At 40.9% G+C, this 17,297-nt stretch overlaps 1 protein-coding gene across 2 annotated transcripts; it reads left to right on the forward strand.

Annotated features, from left to right (window-relative positions):
• On the forward strand, window positions 1-11,953 carry wdr1 (WD repeat domain 1). 2 transcript variants are annotated; one of them, XM_070959450.1, is made up of 15 exons: window positions 1-128; window positions 1,434-1,555; window positions 2,616-2,706; window positions 2,808-2,955; window positions 3,232-3,412; window positions 4,529-4,606; window positions 4,817-4,897; window positions 5,292-5,525; window positions 6,473-6,560; window positions 7,083-7,239; window positions 9,395-9,482; window positions 9,653-9,763; window positions 9,936-10,109; window positions 10,246-10,390; window positions 11,022-11,953. In XM_070959450.1, exons 1-15 carry the CDS (start codon window positions 113-115, stop codon window positions 11,126-11,128), a joined length of 1,821 nt encoding a protein of 606 aa, XP_070815551.1. In that variant the 5' UTR covers window positions 1-112; the 3' UTR covers window positions 11,129-11,953. The 2 variants fall into 2 exon arrangements, with proteins under 2 accessions (XP_070815551.1, XP_070815552.1); XM_070959451.1 differs by having other exon boundaries at window positions 6-128; window positions 6,473-6,565; window positions 7,088-7,239.
• The last annotated feature ends 5,344 nt before the right edge of the window (window positions 11,954-17,297 follow it).

Consider the following 17,297-nt stretch of genomic DNA (forward strand, 5'->3'; position numbering starts at 1 on the left):
CGTTCGCTTCCGTGTTTGTGTGATCAGGGAGTGCACAGCCGGGGGACCTTCACTGTCTCCACTGTTTCATTCATTTGGAAGAGTAACGCCAAGCAAGTGTCAAGCAGGGAAAATGCCGCATGAACTGAGTGAGTCTGTTTATTTTTAATGGCAACGGCTGAGAAAAAAGATGCCACGAAAGCCTTACTTAGGGCGACATTATTCAGCAGATCGAGCTAGTCAGCCAGGTAGCCCGTTGCTAGCTAGCCTCGCCCATAGCTGCATGATTTTGACACTTCATCCCACACATGAAAGGCAAAATCCCGGTTTTGCTAGTGATTCCGTCAGATTTACTATAAACTCGTGTCTGATCGGTACGGCCTGTTGTGAAGATGCTCTTGTTGAAAATGCAGCTCATCACAGACGGTTCAGTTAAATTAGCGTTAGCCGGTGCAGCTAACGTCAGTCAGAGGAAATAGTTCAGCTCGCATCGCATTGTTGTGACATGTCCAGACAGACGCTGCTGGCGGACGAGCAGGAGCTTTTACTGGGGAAGCAGTTCACCGAAACTGTTAAACACGCGTCAAGCAAAGCGTTGTGACTGCAATATCAAGGCCGAGTTGGTGGAAATATTCTCGATAAGAAAACCGAGTTAGTAACCAATGCGGAAGCCCAGTAAATGCATCAGACCACCTCAACCCCGGTCGTCTTCTCAGCGGAACAGTTACTGGTTTTCAGTTACTGCTGCTTCCATTCTTGATGTTAATTATGAATTATGTATATATTTATTTAATTAATTGATGAGGTATGTCTGTTTTTCATATTTTACTATATGGTAATAATTTGAACAGTACACTAGACATTCAGCTGCAAGTTTATATATATATATGTATATATATATATATATATATATGTATATATATATATATATATATATATGTATATATATATATATATATATATATATATATATGTATATATATATATATATATATATATATGTATATATATATATATATATGTATATATATATATATATATATATATATATATATATATATATCAGTTTTCAGCAAGCACATACATATTTAAAAAAAACCTGGTAACATTGGTGGTCAATATTTCATGATACTGCCTTTGTCTTAATTAGTATTGATGTATTTGCAAGGCGTCAGCAAACTCAAATCTGCTCCTGCCATCTTCTTTCCTTCTTATGGACACTACTGTGTACTAAATTGTTCTGACTTGAAGTGCATGGAAAGATCAGTGTGGTCTGAGGCCGGGTTCAGCACGTCCTCATTAGTCCTAACGAATGAAGAACTAAGTGACACTGAGTTCTCTGTGTTCTCGTCTCCTGTTTGAAACTGTAGTTCAATGTCGGCTCATTTAAGTTGTAATAAACCTTAATGCTTGACACCTGCCTGTCATCTTTCTCGTCCTGTCTGCTCTTTTAGAACATGTATTCGCCAGTCTCCCACAGATGGAGAGGGGTGTTGCAAAAGTGATTGGCGGCGATCCCAAAGGCAACAACTTCCTGTATACCAATGGGAAGTGCGTCATCATCAGGAACATTGAAGTAATTTTCCATCTTCTTAAGAACTGTATTTAACTAATGTTGCTTGCTTATTCACTTATTTACACTAACCTGGGTTGTTGTTTGTTTTGGCCATCTCTCATATTAGTCATGATGACGTTTTTCTCACGAATTATAGTGAACTGCTTTGATTGTACTGAATTTGGTGAGTGAAATTCTGAGTTTGCTCCTGGTGCCCTCCATAGTCTGACCAGCGCAGTGCCTGTTTGCACCGGCTGGCATGGTTTTTGATCTGTTTCGTTCTGGCACAAAATGGCCTATGACTATGATGCTTATGGAGACTCGATAGGCGCCTCGTGCAGGAACTGAACATAACGTCATGTGTAACAACATCATGGCAGAACAGCAGAGACTGGAAAGCACATGTATTCATCATGGCTCGTCATGCCAAACCTAAATGGAAATCGTTCAGTTACTGTGCTGCACTTACAAGCTATCTAAAGATGAATGCAGTGATGGTTGAGTTTGGTGGAAGCAAAGAACGGTTTATCAAGGTGGAAGTTAGCTTTTCCTTACATATCAGTGATTCTAGTTCAATAACTGTAAGGCATCCTCAACAAAGAGTTACAACAGCATCTCCACGACTGGCTGCTGCGTCATTGTCAGCTGACAGGGACCTAACGTTGTACCTGCGGCCTTGTTTGCCTCGCACCTGCACTGCATTCAAACCCCCCCATGTTACTTCATAACATGTGGCACAGTTGCACAGTCAGATGGAGTGCAGCCTTGATTGCACCTGTGACCACACCTGTGGGTGAGTGTGCTGAGCAATGAGAACAACAGCAAGGTAAAGTCCTTCAGCACTGGAGGTCAGCAGAAAGAGGAGTTTCAGCTGCTATTCAGTTACTCTTTAACTAGGAAGCAGTATTTTTAAGTGTCAGATATAACGAGTAAAATGTTCACATGACCAATAGGAACGATGGCCAGAACCCTGAAAATAAGGTCCACGTTAAAGAATAAAGAATACATTTTCCTTTGACTTGGAGCTGTCTAATGTGCCATCTGTCAGACCTGCTGATGTCTCACTTCCTTTCTTTGACAGAATCCGGCTATAGCAGACATTTACACTGAACATGCCCATCCAGTGACCGTTGCCAAGTATGCCCCCAGTGGATTCTACATCGCATCTGGAGGTAAATGATCCATCTATTAACACATTTCAGCAAATATGTGCATATAGTAACAGCAAGTAATGTGATTCTGTATAAAATAACTGTTTGAAAATCCTTTTTAGATGCATCAGGAAAGATCCGTATCTGGGACACCACCCAGAAGGAGCACCTGCTCAAGTACGAGTACACCCCTATTGCAGGCAAGATCAAGGACATCGCCTGGACAGAGGATAGCAAGAGGATTGCTGTTGTTGGGGATGGACGAGAGAAGTGAGTGTGAGGGTTTTCTTACATAAACTCTGACCAACATGACTCAGCGTCTCCAGGTATCACACTAAATAAAATAGGTATAGGTAGGTAATTAAAGAGGTAGATGTAATCATTTCCAAAGTTCTCCACTTTCATACAAGCAATGACTGTAGACTGATTTCAAAGAAATCACCTGGAGGCTTTTTAAGATTGCTGATGATCACACAAGTTTTTATTCATTTCTCAAGCGCCTCAGAAACCTGAAACATTTGTATGTTTGCTCGTCTCTCATTGTAGGTTTGGGGCAGTTTTCCTGTGGGACAGTGGCTCCTCAGTGGGGGAAGTTTCCGGCCACTCTAAACTAATCAACAGCGTGGACATAAAGCAGAAACGCCCTTACCGCCTCGCTACTGCTAGCGATGACACCTGCGGGTCCTTCTTCGAGGGGCCTCCCTTCAAGTTCAAGTTCACATTACGTGTGAGTTGCAGAGATTAATGTTTGCTTGTTTTCATTTGGGCATTTATACAACTTTTGGAAAAGGGTATTTGTGTTTAAACAAATAGAGCCAGGTTGATTTGCCAGCCCTGTCAAACAATCAAAAGGCTAAATGTCATTGTTCAATGTGCAGTCTTGGTAGTAGATTCAGAATTTTTTCTCAAACTTTGAACCAGCTCTCTTCTTTTTAATGCCTGATGGTCACTTCTGTCACACCCTGGTGGTTCCTGACAGTGTAGCCTTGTTTGTCTGTTTCCATATTACATAACCCACTTCCCCCATAAATTCTTGCAGAATGTGTGAGCTGCCTTCCTAAAAACAGGCCTTCCTTCTGCAAACATCTCATACTTCTTTGAGCACTAAAGATTTAAATTTTGTTCTCTACTCAAAACTCATCATAGTCTGTTTTTAGCATTCAGTCTGCAGTTGGTTTTTCACTGTACAGTGCAGATTACATTCTTTAACACTGACCTAGGTTGGGATAGTTGCTTTGAAAATATGTCGTACAGTGTAGCTGTCAGAGCCTTGGGGTCTATCCATAAAGGCCAAATGTTTTGCATTATTCTTGATCTATAATCACATTTTTACTGAAATCACAGCTTCTATTTGCTAAGAGAAAAGTGTCATGAGTTTGTTTTGCCAGTTTTGATCTTATCTTGATCTTATTTTCCTCTTGAACTCACTGACTCACTTTCAGCTCCTGAAATGAGGAGTAGAGGAGGCTGTACAGTATGTGCTGCAGTAAGTTTAGATTCCACAGAGCGCTGCCCCTTGTAATTAGTTTTGTACAGGAACAACATGCCTGCTATGGCTGGGCTGGATTGGTGCTGTTTTTGCAGTGCACTTTTTGTAAAATGATCATTTTCTGTTTGTCGTGTGACTGCCCAAGAATGACAAATAGATTTATTTGTTCCATTTGCCAGTTTGACTTTTCTGTCATGTCATATTAACTACGAGAACAGACTGAAAGTTTAAGGTAGTGTGTCAATTAAAATAAAATGAAACTAACATGTGGTCTGAATATTAACATGCAGTCTTTCTTTATGGATAATTCCCCATTATTTTTCTTCCCTTCTGTCTCCCTGATGACTTCCAAAGGACCACAGCCAGTTTGTCAACTGTGTTCGCTTCTCTCCAGATGGAAGTCGGTTTGCTACAGCTGGTGCTGATTGCAAGGTGAGTGTTGGATTACCAGGCGTGGCCATGTGATCATACAGAAATCTTAAAGCGAGATTATCTTTACCAAAATAATTTAAGTAACTATCACTGTGATATTTACTGAAATGATACAAAGTGACAGGTTTATATACAAAGAAGTTCACAGAAACTGTAACTGTGTAGAAAAAAAAATGTCCCTCATCTTCTTAATGAGTATAATTTCCACAGATTTTCATCTATGATGGAGCAAATGGTGAGCGTATTTGCTCACTGGGTGAAGAGAAGGCCCACAAAGGAGGAATCTATGCTGTAAGTAGGATATTTATTTTTTTTATGAAGAAATGGACGCTGCATTCACAACAGTAGTTTTATTTAAACTCAAACAAATTCTCACCACAGTGTTTAACCTCTCTGTCATCCTCTAATCAATAACTCGGTTAGCTGAGTGGTTTTTATTTTTAGGAGCACTAGCTGTAATCAGAGTGGGCATGCAGTCTGCAGAGTGTGAGGACACACAGAATGCTTCTTTGCCTATTCAAATGAAGGATTAGGCCTCCGTCTGTCCTCACATTACTGATGTCATTTTGTGATTGATTGATTTACTTGTTTTCCACATAGCTTTGGTGTTTCGGTTGTTGTCATAGGGCACTTTCCTTTGGTTCCATGCATATTCATATCATACATTTTCCTTTAAATCCTGCAGCTGAGCTGGAGCCCTGACAGCTCCCAACTGATCTCCGCCTCAGGGGACAAGACCGTGAAACTCTGGGACGTTGGTGCAGGTACGGCCGTCACCACCTTCAACATGGGCACGGATATGACAGACCAGCAGCTGGGCTGCCTGTGGCAGAAAGACCACCTCCTCAGCATCTCCTTGTCAGGATACATCAACTATCTGGACAAGAACAACCCTGATCGGCCCCTACGCACGGTCAAGGTCAGACTCTCAAGAGTTTAAGGATGCTATTCCTGGATGTTATCAGAGGAGTCCTATGAAACTGATAAAACCTTCTGTAAATTCGATTTTTATTTACTTTTCTTTAAGCTGGCTGTTTTTAAACTTTTGAGTTGGTGTGAACATGGTAACATTGAAGATGAATAACCAGAATTTGCATACATGTATGGGCTGCAGATTAGACATGTTTGTAACTATATACAAACACAACAATAAGCAGCTTGTGTTGACGAAAGCTGTGTGTTCACAACACACTCTCAAATAAGACTCGAGCTGTTTGAAACCTTTTCTTTCTTTGTGCTTTCAGATTTCTACTGTTATCACCTCTTTAGAAATGTGGACAGACGTTCTAAAATCTTACTGCACATTTTTTTTGATTGCACACCACACAGTCAGCAAATGCTCATCCATACATTTTCAGGATTTGAACTTCACAATATTCACGCAACCGAGCTAAAGCAACAAGTGCTGCCTTTTGTATAAAGCTCTCACCTCATTGTCAGAGTTGTTTTTAATGGATTTTTGTGGCGTGAGGAGGTAAAGCCATCTTTCACTCGAGCAGAGACTCAAAGCTTTTGACTGGCATAAACATTTGTCAGAAATGGTGTGAGGGAGGGTGGGTGGTGTAAAATTACATTAGTATTCCTCTTGAAGCTACAGTCCCTCAAAATGTCAGCGTGTGGTTGGCTGACCCAGCCTGGGGACAGTGTAGATTTGATGCATTAAAGTGTATTATATGTCCCAGAAGGCAGGAGGACAGATATAAACTGACTGTATATCAGGTTAGTCATGTGGCCTTCACTGGAATTGATACTTTCAAATATTTCAAGTGAAATGTCCATCATGGGTGGGGGTTAATATTCAACATGAGCTGCTCTTGTGTGCCTTTCTAAGTAGATCTGAAAACATGGACTTGTTCGTCTTCACAGGGTCACAGCAAATCCATCCAGTGTCTGACAGTCCACAAAAGTGACGGGCGACCATACATCTACTCCGGGAGCCACGATGGACACATCAATATCCTTTCACTGATCGAGAGGTGCCAGTAGTGATTGTCAAGGCCTGTCTGTGTCCCAGAAGTAAAAAATAAAAGCGCCCTTTTTACTGTATGTAGATGATCTTTGATCATTTAGAGCTGCTCTGGCAGATGTAGCACAAAGTGAAAATAGTTTTTAATCCCCTAAGTACAGCATGTTGACATTATAAACAGTCAGTATTAAGAATCTCTTAAGAGGGCGATGGGATTAATGGAGCGTTGAAATCAACATTAATTATTTAGACAGTCTAAATAATTCTCATATTTCCCAGATGAGGGAACAGTGCTAGATGGAGAAGGCTCTGTGGTGCAGTCTGTAGTGCTCTGTCTGCAGCTGTGACGCCTTCTTTGGGTTATAGAGGGATGCTCCTGCAGCCTTAGAATCAATCTTTCAATCGTCTGTCACTGCCATTAGTTGTGTGTGCTTGTTTCATAGTCTGCACTCCATCACTTTCCTGCTTATCCCTTTAAACTGTTGATGTTTTCCATAACCATTGCCTCACATTACTGGGATGCAGAGACTGGGGAGAATGATTGCCTCTCTGGGAAGGGCCACAGCAACCAGGTGAGCAAGATGGTGACTAATGACGCCAACGAGCTGGTGACGTGCAGCATGGACGACACACTGCGCTTCACCAGCATTGACAAGAAGGAGTACAGGTATGGGTTGGTACGCTTGTTTCAGCTTGACCTACACTTTGTTTCCAATCAGTGCCTGTGTCCACGTGTTCTGGAAGATTTCAGTGTCCCAGACAAATGGAAGAAATTCCAGTCGCGTATTATCTAATTATGGACTCTATTTTCCCATTTTTTTGTGTCCAAGTGACTAACGGAGACAACAATTTTGAAGTTTTTCCAGTCTTTAGCGAGAGAGCTGCAGCCAGCAGGCATGAAGCGGCTGTGATCACTGTCAATGTCCGTCTACGAAAAGTGTTGTTTCCACTGCTCAGACTGTTATTCTGAGAGTCTGACAACATTATGGAAAGGATCCCTACAGGATTCCTTTGTTTAACCTGAAACCGCTGCTGTATCTCTCTCACCAAAGCCACCAGACTCCATTTACACTAACGGTCATTTTATTGTAGGAAAACACACTTTTCATTCAAACTTGACAGAAACAAATCTTAAATGAAGCTTTATTATGACAGTTGGTGGATGTGCTCGAGCTTAATGAATGTAGAAATGTAGAAAATCATTAGCAGTGTTCATTGACTTTTCTACCTTTGCACCGCTGAAAGCATGAATGCGATATCTCAGGACTCGTCACCATAGGCTCATTGGTTCTGCTGATGTTGAGCTTCAGGTGACACCATGTGATAAAGCTCTCCATCAGTCCTCTGTGCTCCTCAGGAAAAATAGTCTCTAAGTGAAGACAGTGTGTTTCTGAATTGAGATCATTCACTAGAATCATACATGTCAATAAACTTTCATTTTGTCAGAAAATACACGTAATACCTTTTATTAAATTTAGTGCTGTCAAAAATATCGTGCTATTAATGTGTTAACGCAAATCAATTTTAACGGCGTCTTTTTTTTTTGTGTGAGATTAACGCTCTTTGTGACCTAGTGAACTTGTAGTTTTTTATAAGCTGTGGCCACTGCTAGTAACGTTACAAAAACTACAGGATCCGGTTATAAACCAGAAACAAAACAATAGGCACGCCCCACACACGTGTTTGGTCTCGCTTCCTTGCCAGCTGTAAAAGTGTAGGCCGGTTTGTGTGGATGTCAAGTGTGAAACGCCGAAATGGATGTGAACAAGATTCTGAATGGAAAGTTTAGTTTCAAAAAGTTGCCCGATGGGTCGACTGACAAGACCAAAGTTATCTGTGTGTATTGTTGGTGTGAACTGAGTTATCACCGGAGCACTTCCAGTCTGAAATACCACTTGATGGCCAAACACACGGCGAATGCGAATTCTCCGCCGCCTCCTGGTCAAAACCAGGTGACAATGGATGGCTTTCAACAGAGGCATATGGATACTGTGCAAAGGAAACTTAAGAAAGGAAAGTTTCAGCCATGGTTTAACTGCACTGCAGGCTGAGTCCTAGTTTACAATGATGTGCACTTGATGTGTAACTTTATCTTGGATCACCCTGTTTTGATCCCTTAGAAAGGGATGTTGAAGGAGCTTTTTGTAACCAAGTATTTATTTTTTTGTCATCTGTTATTGACAGTGTTAAACTGTGTGAGATTTGATTCATTCAAATGTGAATGACTGCTCAAAGTGAGAATGTTAGTGTGAAATATAAAATAAAAAAACCTTTGCACAAAGCAAGCCTATCCACTTTTCCATGCTGATAACAGTATTAAAATGATAATTCAAGGGACATTTAGAATAGATAAAAATGTGCGATTAATTTGCGATTAATCGCGAGTTAACTACGACATTCATGAGATTAATCGCGATTAACTATTTTAATCGATTGAAAGGACTAATTAAATTCCTTCAAAGTTGTCACTGCTGGTATGAGTCTAGACAGACATGGAAGCAAATGCAGCTTGACTGGCTGGTGGAGGCGGACAGCCACAAGGCAGTAATACTAGTGTTACGTGACATCTGTCACAACATTGACTCAGAGCAGGTTTGCAGCATCGGTTCATAGTTGTTATTTTTGTGTGAAGCAGTCAGTTGATTAACACTTTCTTTCTGTATGCATAGAGCTTGTATTGATGCTGTCGAGTGGGACGATAATCTGTCCATCATCAATATGAGTCTAACATTATATTTTAGCCTCTGAAGCGGTAGATGTCATGTCATGGTTGACCACTGCGCTTATGTATAATATGAATAACCGCAGCTGCTGGTTTACAGTGCCTCTGATGTGGTGAAGATGGATTTCCAGCCTAAAAGCGTGTCAGCTGCAGATGGAGGGCTGTCACTGGCTGTGTGCATTGGGCAGGTAACGTCTTTTGTATTATCTTTAGTTTGGTGTTTCTGCCGTGAATACATCTGAACCATTTCCAACGTTTGACATCATTCACTCGATATTTTAATCCTCTTAAGTTTTGGTATCTGCAAATGTTATCTCTTATTTTGATGGCACCATTTGTCATCTCTTGCTTTTTCTAGGTCGTCCTGCTGAAGGATAAGAAGAAGGTCTTCACATTGGACAATCTCGGCTATGAAGCAGAGGTTGGAGTCATCCACCCTGGCGGCACCACTGCTGCGGTGGGGGCAACAGTAAGTTGACGTCCAGAAACACAGATTATCTCGAAAAAATGCTTTCAGGGGAAAAAATCACATCAGCGTGTCGTGGTGTGTCGTAATCATCCATATTCAGTTCTCCTCACAGGAGAATCACATCTTGGTGGTATTAGATTTGGAAATTCATACTTTCCTTTTGTCTCTGCAGGATGGGAAAATCCATCTGTACTCCGTTGTTGGCAACACTCTGAAGGACGAGGGTAAAACTGTCGAGGTCAGCGGGTCGATCACAGACATGGCTTACTCTAATGATGGAGCCTATCTGGCCGTCATCGACGAGAAGAAAGTTGCCACAGCTTTTTCTGTGGCTGACGACTACTCGGTAAACATCTGTCTGTCCTATGCATCCTTTTTGGGGATTACTCCATGTCCAGTGCCTATTAATAGCTTTGTATGACTTACAGCCATTGTCTCTTTTTATAATGCTCACTGTTTTGTTTTGTTTTTTTCCCCACCAGGTCAAAAATCAGTTTTATGGACACCATGCCAAACCAGTGAGCTTGGCCTGGTCACCTGATAATGAGCACTTTGCTACTGGTGGGATGGACATGATGGTGTATGTCTGGACGATTGGTGATGCAGACAAGAGGATTAAGCTCCCAGGTAGGCCTTACAAATGCACGTGTGCTTTCACTCATGCCTGGCTCACACACACAGGTAGACACTGATGTGTTTTGAGATTGTTCTGTATGAGCTATTTAAGCCCACTCCTTTATGCTTTTAGAGCACGTAATCCTCCAGATTTAGGCCCTGGTTGATTTGGCGACATCTGTGGCTGCTGCTGGTAGAAGGAAGTGTTGAGAGCAAACACTGAGCAGCTAGTTTGTCAGAAATGCCACAGAGCCCAGCCAGCGTTTTTGTTTACGGTGCAGCCAAACAAACGTGTTTTTTTTGTTTGTTTCTTTTTTTTAAACAAAGAATGAATTCCTAACTAAAACAGCGGTGTGATGAAATGCTGTGCAACTAGTTTTCTACATGTCAACAGAGCAGCTGGTTACCTTGCCAAGGAGCTGAAGGCGTCATCTGCAGCACCTCAGCTCCTTCCTGTTCCATATTTCAAACCGATCCGTTGACAAAAAGTGCTCAGAATGACAAATTTGTGGTTACATTTTCTCTTAAGAATAGTAACTGGAAGTCATAGATCAGTAAGTATTGATTGTTGAGTGAACTGATCTTGTCTAACACTTGAAACACTTCAGTAACGAGCTCGTTTTTATTGCTCTGATGTCTGCAGACACTCACCGGTTGCACCACGTGAGCGGCCTGGCCTGGGTCGATGAGCATACTCTAGTCACTGCCTCCCATGATGCCTCCATCAAGCAGTGGACTGTTACATACTGAGCTGCAAGCAGACAAACATCCACATCTCCAGGGACAAGGACTACTGTAGACTTCAATCTTCTTTTTTTTTCTAACTGTATTTTCACTGTCTAAGCGGTGTTCTATGCTGTCTGTAAACCTCTGAATTGTAAATGGTTATGGCTGGGAAAAGCTCCCGTTAAAAACGATCCACCATACGTCTCTGATGCGAATAACCTCAACTTACACAGAGACAAAATGAAGTATACATTGTAACCATGAGTGCTTTTACATCTCTTTGAGCATTATGGATGCAGAAAAGTATTTGTAAGCTCAACATTCCATATGTGATCGCTTTCACTCAGTTCGAATGGAATCCTTGTTTGTGGTTGGGCTCAATACATCCTCACGTCACGGATGAACCAAAAGCCAGTTGTTTTTCTGAAATCAACAAAGTCACGTTTGAAAGAAATGAAACCTTTTGGTTACATTCCTGAAATGAGAAGCAACTCAAAAGTCTTACCTGAAGTTGCTTGCTTTGTTTGTTTTTTTTTTTTTCAAGGATTCAAGGAGATGTGTCTTTTTTTTTTTTTGTTCTTTTTGCTTTGTCCTAAGTTTCATATTTTCTGTGATTCACAATTCTTCCTGTTGGTCTGGGGAGCAATAATAGGAACTGAAAGAACTAAGTACGTGTACAATCAAGATGCTGTCTGTTCAGTTGAAGGTCCCGTGTTGTTGCTGTGTTTTTGTTTGGGCCCACTATGCTCGTCTCACTTATCATTTTTCCATGTCTTTATGCATCCACTTCCAAGGTGGAAGTGATTCATTAATAATAACAATAATAATAATAAAAACACTTTTTATGCATTTTCCCTTCCATGCAGGTTTGTGCTGTGTGCGGGTCGTCCAGTGAGTGTGTTTATCACAGTTTCATGACATTCAGGAGCACGTTGAACTGTGGGTGTTGACCTGTAGGGAAAAGACCAAGAGGAGCAGATAAGAAAGCTTCTTAACACTTTTTAGAAGACTTCCTGTGACTCAGTGAGTCATCCTTACATGAGACATTGTTTCTTTAACACCTCCATCTCTTTTTATTGGAAACAGTCTGAGAAAGCAGATATGATTGAGAGAAGTATCTTTAAAGTGTTATTCTCGTGTTGCACTCCTCCCCCTGATATTTATTTACTCATTTGTGTACAGTCATACTCTCACGTGTTCAAGGGGAAACAAACTGACATTTATAATCTTGGTCAGATTCATGATTAATCCACTGAAAACACTATGAATACTGATGGCTTGGAATCATCACGTAATGATGAATGCATTTTATTGATGATGTTTAAGTTATATTTGTATGAAATAGACTTGCTGTGTGAACATCTAACAGAGTCCAATCTGAATCAAAGCCTCGTGTGCTCAAATTGTTTCAGTGCAGTTCTTGGAAATGGTGCACGGGATGCTAAAAAAGTGTCAAGTTTTGAATTATAGTTGCATTATTTTGACGATTTATCTCAGTAGTGACAAAGGCAACAGTGTCTACAGTTATTACATTATAACAATAACTGTACTGCAGCTGTGGATCTGTAACAGGGCTGTGTTTTATGTCACAGCTTGCTTATTCTATACACACACACACACACACACACAGACCATATATATTTCTCTCTGGGAAGGTGTTGCAATTCAGAATTGGTCAGACGATGTAGCAAAACCCTGAAATTTATTTGAGCTAAGTTTTTGTGTGTGTTACTCTGTGGGTAGACTTGTCACATCTGGCTCTCGGCAGCCATGTTTTTTTAAGATGTTCAGCAGTATAATAGCCTGACACAGCAACCCAATAATCACACAGCTCAACTCAGAGAAAACACAGCGTGAGATTTGCACTGCTTTGACTGTGTGTGTGTTAGAAACTCTGCGGTTGTGTTGGCCTGAGCTGAGTGCACGTGTACTTCTGATTGTGTTCACATGAGGAGTGTCCTGCTCACACAAACATCACCTCCTGGTTTCATATACCTCCAACAGACTTCTGGACTTTGGATACTGGGGCATGTAACTGCCAAGTATAGGATATCAATAACCAGACTTGTGGGTAAAAGTAAAGAAGAAAAGATGATCAGAGGGGCTGTATTTCTCACAATATTTACATACACAGTTTGCCCTAGAGATAGAAGCTGATCAAGGTTTGACCAGGGATCCATTCCTCCACCTCTGCCACCACAAGTTAGTGGGTCAAACATTTATTGGTCTATTAGCTAATGGCACAGCATATATAGAATAGCACCATAATGTGTTGCCTCAATGCTTGGCTGGGTTTGTCAGAGCAGCCTGCACAGGCAGATTAAAAGGTAAGTGGAAGCTTTTATGTGGTTTTTAATGTGTTGTAAAAGTAGCATTTTGCTTGATGTTAGGTTTGATGCAGTCACACTATGAGATTAAACAGTGTTTATCAGACCACAGCACTCAAAGCATGGTTGCTGTAAAAGTACAAAAGTTCAGGTTCAATGACTTATAAAGCTTGTTATGTTATTCAGTTGTTTTTTTTCCTCTAACTGAGGTTTATTCTGTAACTTCACCTGACAGAGTGCATGCAGGAGCTGACTCACTGATCAGAAAAGCCTCCTGCAGCAGCACTGTTGACTGCGGCTCTGACCACTTTCAGTCCATGTCCACTTTCAGTAAATTAAATTAGCCAGCTAGTCCTCATGTGATGTGATAATGGTGTCTTTTCAATTATTGTGTGTGCCTGCACTTACTTTTGGTTGCGGATTTTGCGAGACAATTTTAGGCGGCGAGACTTCCACGAGTAGTTGGTGAGTTTTCTTTCTCCTGTTGATTTTCACAGAATGATCCTGCTGTCAAGTACATATTTGGGAGCTTTTTAATCCCCCCATTGATTCTCAGTAACTAGTTACTAGATACAAATATTTCTCTGTGGGGACTGGATGACCGAGCCACTGGCACAGTGGGACAGTCAATGTTTAACACAGCTGTTGGCTTCAGCATCAAGGACCATGGACAAGAGCAGAAAGAAGTGATCATCAGAGATAAAACAAATGGAGGACAAGAGCTATGCAAAGAACTGTAATGTTGGCAGAATCAACATGCCTACTTTTTATGACACATGGGCAGTAATACTTAATACACAGTGTTGTATGATATGACTGACAGCAGACTTTGCATATCCAACATTGCATAATATAGAAAAGCATAATGTAATATTTGGTAGTGTGTATTTGAACAGGGAGAATGCAGTAGCTGCTTTGATGATTTTGGAAACAGGCTGTGCAGAAATATATCAGCAGATAAACTTGCAGGGGTGCTGCCAGAGATTTTGGACCTCATGACAGAATTGAATTATAATTCTATAATAATTTTTATATTATTAGAAAATATTCGGCCCCATAGATCACTAATAGTTATATGTATGCATATAATTGTATACATGTATATAATAACGTATTCTGTAATAGTATCATCATAATTTCAATGTAATTACATGGCATTGCCATTATAATTATTATTATTAACTAAATGAATTCTTTATTTTGAATGATCTCTGCTCTGGCAAAATTAGAGGATTTAACTTTCACTCCAAAAACTGGCATTTTCCATCTTCAGCTGTACGGATCGCTCTGGGCAAAAGGAGCTTGTTACTATCGACGCATTACTGCTCACTTTTCTCCAGGAGTGATGGGGGATTGACTGGAGCTGTTCTGATTCAATTTTGGAAAAAATAAACAAAATATAATGATAGTAGTAATTTGGTAATCATTAATATAGAGTTTATTCAGTGAAAATCAAACCATTTCATTAGTTTTATTTATTGTAGTAGCTAGCTTGCTTCTAAAACAATAAGTCAGGGTATTGCTGACAAAATGCTGACAGGGCTGTGCAGGCCTTCATGAGCGCTCGCCTTTGTTGGAGAATTATTGGGTAACAAATTGTTGCCTTTGGTTCTCTCTTTTAGCTCAGGTCCACTGGACTCATCCTAGCTTTGCCCCCTTTTATGGTGCCCCTGTAAACTTGTTCACAACACATTGTTGACATTAAAAACTAACATAAAAGATTTTTGTCTTCTCACCTATTGTCGGTGGTTTGGCACAGTCCACGTCCATGTGCACTTTTTCCCACTGACAGATCTATCCACACCCTGGGAAACCTTATACTACTGTTACTGTTAGACTCCAGGACTGAGAAAACACAAAGAGGGGCTCACCTTACAAGGCTGAGTTTCATTGGCCATATCTTTTTTCCCATGGAAGTTCACAGTTCACAAAGCAAAACACATGCCTATAACCACGTGCTGCAGCTATCAAACTTAAACTGTGCCATATTGCTGGCCTGTGTTTATGATATTGCCTTCACATTGCAGAAATGTGGCTCACATGTTTGTAATAGGCCTCTGGACAGCTGCCAGGCAGTCGTTTCAACAAACAACTAATGTGAAGCTGAAGGAGAATAAAGCAGCCATTGATCAGAGAAGGAACTGCCTGAGGAGAAGTTTTTTTGGGGATTGAAGACCAAGCTCTGCTGCCTTTGTGTAACAAGCTGTAGTTTGTCTGCAGGAGCTCTTTTCCTCTTCGTCCAGAATGGCGCAGTCACTCCATTAGCGTTCAACGCTGCACGTTTCTACGGGATAACTCCAGCAGGGTGTGCGTGTTACCTCAACAGCTGGTAGAGGCTTCTCGTATTCTGATCTAAACACCATCTGACGTGGGCATGTCTCCTCTGCACTTTGGCCAGTTGTGCATATGAAGGCGTGTTCCATGAAATCAAGGAATGCAGGCAGAACAATGGACAGACAGCATGCATTAACATGAAGGGTACTCTTCATTGTTTTAATGGTGGGAGACAGAAGAAATGTCTCCCAGCACTTTAAAACTTCACAATTTGAACTCTTCGCGGCATGATGTATTGTACAGTATAGAGACTATTCAAGGTAAGCACTGGGATTTCTTTAGTGATCATAGTCCAAACACAGTCAGACAAAACATGTCTGACTGCTTATTTACCTGCACAAAGAAGAAGAGGGCTCAATGTCGCACAGCTTTTATCATTTGAAGCGCTTTTAATTACAGTATTATTCAAGGCTCTGGTAATTGAGAGGGTCAACATGGGTTCATGGAATCATGCTGGAGGCTTTATTGATCCTATCATAGGTCAGGTTTATGTAACATTGTTGCTGCAGTCGTTCACATTTTGAGCATACAGAGCAGCTCCTGTTCAAAACTTTCTTTAGATCTTTTCAAACCAGATGACCCGAGATGTTATTTAGTTCTTTAAGATAAAGTCAGCCATATTTACACTAGCTCAGTGGTGTATGGTGTATATAATACATCTGGATATGAGATTAGCTGCTTGTCTTGTTAGTTTGAAGAGGTAGTAATACATCAGGCTTAGAGAAAGCAAAATACTCAGTTGCAGTTAACATTTGCAGCTTAAGTGCTGTGAATGTCTTTGTTTTTAGATAAGTCAAACTTCTGATTTTCATATGAACAATAAATAATTTTGATTTAAAATAATTTTTTTTAGCCACACTAAATCAATCTGTCAATCATATTCTTGGCCTATTGGTCCACAACTTTAGTCCAGACTGAAACATCATGGTTCCTGTCACAAAGGGGGTTTCAGGCCCAAGTGCAGAACCACCATAACATGGATACAATTTCTATTAACTTTTAATCTTAACTTGGCAAAACCAGATTAGCAGCAACAGTGTGACACAGTGTCTGGTATCACGCAGAGAATCAAACATCCAGCAGTCACAGGCAGGCAAAGATTGAGGATGTGCTGAAATCAAAGTCTTAGAGTCTCTCAAGGTTGAACAGGCATGGTCAGAAACAGGCAGTTTTGGCAGCAGTTCAGTTCATGAGACATAGCTTGAGAATCTTGTACTACAACAATGACAGTCTGGCAAAGAGTGAGCGTGGCAGAGCAGCTTATATACCACACTGATTGCTATGAGTCTCAGGTGTGTGATGAGGTGGGCAGGCAGGTGCGTGTAGTAGAAAATTACTGAGGGCAGCGGTGAGCAGATGAGGAAACAATGGCAGCAGGTAAGAACTGAATATACTGTGACAGGTTCCTCGACGATGGCTTTGGTGATCTGGTTGGTTTTCTTCTAGTGCCACTGTGAGGTTGACATTTGCGCTTTTTTTAATCACATGTATCCACAGCAACTGAAAAGCTATGACACTGGATTCTAACAGTC

Source organism: Chaetodon trifascialis, chromosome 3 (assembly GCF_039877785.1).
Source record: "Chaetodon trifascialis isolate fChaTrf1 chromosome 3, fChaTrf1.hap1, whole genome shotgun sequence".
Lineage (NCBI taxonomy): Eukaryota > Metazoa > Chordata > Actinopteri > Chaetodontiformes > Chaetodontidae > Chaetodon > Chaetodon trifascialis.

Coding starts and splice junctions, on each gene's coding strand:
- wdr1 (XM_070959450.1), top strand. Junction 1,556..2,615: donor TCATCATCAGGAACATTGAA/GTAATTTTCCAT, acceptor TTTCTTTGACAG/AATCCGGCTATAGCAGACAT. Junction 7,240..9,394: donor ATTGACAAGAAGGAGTACAG/GTATGGGTTGGT, acceptor GCTGGTTTACAG/TGCCTCTGATGTGGTGAAGA.